This window comes from Entamoeba nuttalli (assembly GCF_000257125.1).
Source record: "Entamoeba nuttalli P19 unplaced genomic scaffold asmbl_3056, whole genome shotgun sequence".
Taxonomy (NCBI): domain Eukaryota; phylum Evosea; order Mastigamoebida; family Endamoebidae; genus Entamoeba; species Entamoeba nuttalli.
The window spans coordinates 1-4197 of NW_008575801.1; the positions used below are offsets into that span (position 1 = coordinate 1).

The 4197-nt window shown below is 28.4% G+C and overlaps 3 protein-coding genes across 3 annotated transcripts; 1 reads left to right on the forward strand and 2 right to left on the reverse strand.

Moving 5' to 3' along the window:
• Window positions 1–145: 145 nt before the first annotated feature.
• Window positions 146–2301, reverse strand: ENU1_053710 (ubiquitin carboxyl-terminal hydrolase domain containing protein; the record flags this gene model as incomplete). Its single annotated transcript, XM_008857934.1, has 2 exons — window positions 146–153; window positions 237–2301. 2 exons carry the CDS (start codon window positions 2299–2301, stop codon window positions 146–148), a joined length of 2073 nt encoding a protein of 690 aa, XP_008856156.1.
• A 101-nt stretch (window positions 2302–2402) lies between these two features.
• On the forward strand, window positions 2403–2759 carry ENU1_053720 (hypothetical protein; the record flags this gene model as incomplete). Its single annotated transcript, XM_008857935.1, has 1 exon — window positions 2403–2759. The coding sequence occupies one exon, from the start codon at window positions 2403–2405 to the stop codon at window positions 2757–2759; it is 357 nt and encodes a 118-aa protein (XP_008856157.1).
• Window positions 2760–2820: 61 nt separating this feature from the next.
• Window positions 2821–3798, reverse strand: ENU1_053730 (hypothetical protein; the record flags this gene model as incomplete). The annotated part of the gene is made up of 1 exon (XM_008857936.1): window positions 2821–3798. One exon carries the CDS (start codon window positions 3796–3798, stop codon window positions 2821–2823), a length of 978 nt encoding a protein of 325 aa, XP_008856158.1.
• Between the last annotated feature and the right edge of the window lie 399 nt (window positions 3799–4197).

Below are 4197 nucleotides of genomic sequence, written 5' to 3' on the forward strand. Positions count from 1 at the left end.
AATCAAATCTTTCAATATTGTTTGTTTTTCGGTGTCTTTTTCTGTGATTAGTCGTTGTATGAGTGATTTAAGAAGAGGAAGAAGATTGAGAAAAGTTCCTGTGTTTTTGATGAGTTTTTTTAATGAGTCTTTGTATTTTTTAATATCATTTAACTGAGATGTAGTAGTAATTAATGAAAGTACATCTTGAATAAATGGAATATCGTTTTGAATAAGCCATTGTTGGAAATAATTACAAAGAACTAAAAGTAACTGATATGACTCTTCTGAAAGAGAAGAAGAATGAACAAGTAAGTGAAGAATCTTTATTTCATAAGGAGTTGCCTCACCTAAACCAAACCATTCTTCACATTTTACAAACAATTTTGAAAGAAGGTTGTGTTGATGTGAAGTTGTATATTTTGGGATTAATTCAACAAGTTTAGTTGCAATCCAGGTATTATTTTCTGATGTTTTGTCAAATAATTCAATACATATTAAAGCATGTTTTAATGTTGTTGTACCAACAACACAGTCAGTAATGATTGTGGGTAGTTCATTTTGTTTTGAAACAATTTCCTGTATTATTGAGATTGATTTATTTTCTATTGTGGTGATTAAAGAATCAATATCTTTAAAGAATGAATATTCTCCTTTATAGAGTATGAGAGTAAGTAAGTCAATGCATTCTTGACTCTTCCATTGTGAGGAAGAGTCAATTATTTGTTTTTCAGTCCATTCATAGAGTTGTTTATCATGGACAATAATATTCATAGAGTTACATTCGTTATTGTTTTGAACTTGTTCTTTGTTGGTATTTTGAATTTGATTAGGTTCTTTTGTTTTGTAAAATAGAATTGATGCTGATAATGAGTTGCTCACCGTTCCATATCCATCTTCAAGGATTCTTTTTTCATTATATTCCACAACAACTTTATCATTACATTTCCACCACTTCCCATTATTATCCTTAATGATTGATGTATAATGCCCCATTTCTGTTGTTCCAGAATGCAAAACAATACCATTTAATATCATTTCTTTATCATTCAATTTCATTTTAAGAGGAAAGTCAAATCGTTTATTAAATTTATAGCTTCTTCCTCCTTCAATAGTTTTATTTCTATTAATTCCAATGATGAGACTCTCAGATGGTTCATAATTCATCTGTTTGATTTGTTTTGTTTTTTTGTTACAAAATGGACAATCAATATCATTCATTTCTTCTTCTTTAATTAAATTACTCAGTGCTTGGTCCAAAGATTCATTGTTCACAGAATCAACAGATATTGATGTATTTATTTCATTTCTTTCACGAACTTTTTGACACTCTGTACATTTTAGTGTTGTTTTTGTAATAACTTTAAATTCATTGACACAACTGTTGATTAGTGCTTTGTTATCTTCATTAAGAATATCAAGTAAATTGGTTAAGAAGAGATATGCATCATCTTGAACACTAATATCAATTTTGTTAGATGGTCCAAGAATGTTTTCAATAACATCTCTTGTCACAATCCAGTTTTTGCTCTGTTCCATTCGTTCAAATAATGTTTTTAATATGAAACAAGAACCACCACAATTATTTTGAAGAATAGACTCTTTAAAAGATTCATTGTTATGAAGTTGTTGAATAACACTATTAATATAACAAGTAGCACCACAATTCTCTATTCCACAATATTTACTTAAGTTGTCAGGTTTAGTAAATAATGCTTCAATAAATTGTTGGTGATATTGAGTGATCAATTGATTTGTAATTTGATTCATTACCTCATCCTTATTTGGTAAATAAGATATAAGTTGATAAACAGTGTTTCTGAGTTCTCTGAATTGTAATGGATGAATTGAAATAAGTTGGTTGATGATGATATGAAGAGTTTGGTTGATCAAACTAATTACTTTTTTGTCAATAACCACCGCCTGTATAAGAATTTTGTATAGTTCATACAATAGATTGTCTTGGTCATCTAAGGTGTCTTTAGGTTCATGGCTTTTAATTAATTCCAGTGCTGTTGATACAATCCATGGAAGAATACAATCGGGTAATTCATCAAATGGAGCATATTGGATAATGTGTCTCACGAAATTAATTAAAGGGATTGGGGTTTTTTCGTTAAAGCGAATGTAATGAGGAATAGCAAAATACCCCAACGTTGGCTGACTAAAGATAAAATTGACAATTTTCTCAAATAAGACTATTCCATTATTATTCATCAAGTGTTCATCCAGTTGGTTGATGAACCCCTTTGCAGTTGGTATGGTTTCAACAGAAGAAGTTAAATCAGGACAAGGGGGATATGAAGGTTTCCAGCTAAGCATTATTAGATGAGTTGATAGTTTGGTAATAGTTTTCTATTAGGTTACAAAAAAACATAAAAGAAAAAATAAAAAAATCAAATAAACACTTTAAATTTCAATTTATGACAGACAAACAAATGGAATTGTATTATCAAACATTTCAGGAAGAATCAAAAAGTCGAATTGAATTTATTCAGAAAGAATGTGATAGAATGAAAAAAGAGCTTAATTTAAAAGATGAAGAAATACAAGCATTAAAGAAGGAAAATGAGAAATTAAAACAGGAAAGTGAAAAAGGTCACAAACCAAAAGTTTGTGATTTAAAATTGACAGAAGAAGAATTTAAATATTTTAAAGAATGTATTATAAATGTTGGACTCACTTATGATGATATTAAGGATTTGGAAATACCATCAACATACAGTTCTGAGAAATTAAAAATATTCTTAGAAATGATAAATAAGACAAATAAAAATTAAAACCTTATCTAATTTATTGTTGGAGATGAAATTATAATTTAAGAACTTGTTTCGATTTTGTTCAAATAAAAATAGTTAATATTGAACTTGTTTTAGAATGAATTTCAAAAGAACAATTTTCATATTGGTATAATTCAATGTTATCACTAAGAAGTGTTGGATCTTCTGTTTTGAAATTCAATTCTTTCCATAATGATTCTGGTGTAACAATAACACCATTAGAGAATTTTACATTAAAGAAACATTTAGAATAATTACCAAAGAATGTATCACTTGGATTGTTTGAATGAACAACAAATTTTTTAATGCAATGAGTTGTTGAGTCGAAGAGAATATCAAATCCTCTTGAAAAATAGTTATAAAAATAATCTCCAGTTGTGTTGACTTTCTTTTCTCCTTGTGGAAAACCAAGGTCAGCAGTCACTTTTTCAACATGTTCCTTATGATATAATATTATATTTCCTACAATTAATGATTGTGCAAGAACATCAATATCAACTTGAAGAAAAGATAATCCATATTCATTTAATGGTTCTATCTTGTCATCTTTAATAATAATTTTTGTTAATCCTAATTTCTTCCTTTCATTTCCTTTCTCTGCAGTACCAGAAAACTGAAATACAATAGAACCATCATATAATTCTGTCATATTATTGATTGTTCGTTCTTTCAATTTATTAAATGCTGTAGACAATTTTCCAAAAGTGTCCTCTTGATCTTGTGGAGATGCTGATGTATGGACAAGAAATTCATGAGCAGACCGTTTGAGTTGAACTTTCATATGCTCAATTTCAATGCAAATAAGAATTTGTTTTTTAGCATCAACATATAACGTTAATGAATGTGCCAAATTTTTAATAACAATCCTTCCTGTTGTTGGATATTCTTCATTATAACTAATATATGTTTGTGCAGAATTGGTTGCACTTGGTCCAATATCCAATGACTTTAAAATTTCAAACAATGGCATTCCAAGTTTAAATGGTCCAACACTAATTCCTTTAATAACGTTGAATGGTGATTGGAGTATTTCACTCATCTTTTCATTTTTAAGTTTTTAGATTTTCTCTTTTCTGCTTGTGTTTGTCAAAAAAAACTGTTTATCTTTCATTCATCCTTTTCTTTTATGATGAATTTCTATAATTTTTCAGCACTTCTAATGTTTATATCACTCTTCTCTCTCTTTATTTATTCACAACTAATTACATTCTCTCTCTTTCTATTCTTTGTCTTTATTCATTTTCATTCTATTCCATACCACAATGTAATTCCAGTGTCATTAACTCTTCCTATAGAAAATCTTACTCACTCACACAGGGTAGTTATCCTTTCTGATCTTCATCTTCAACAAAATCAAACGACTTTTCATCCCAAATTAATTAAACAATCAATTGATATAATACTCCAGAGTAATCCTGAATTAGTAATTTTTCTTGGA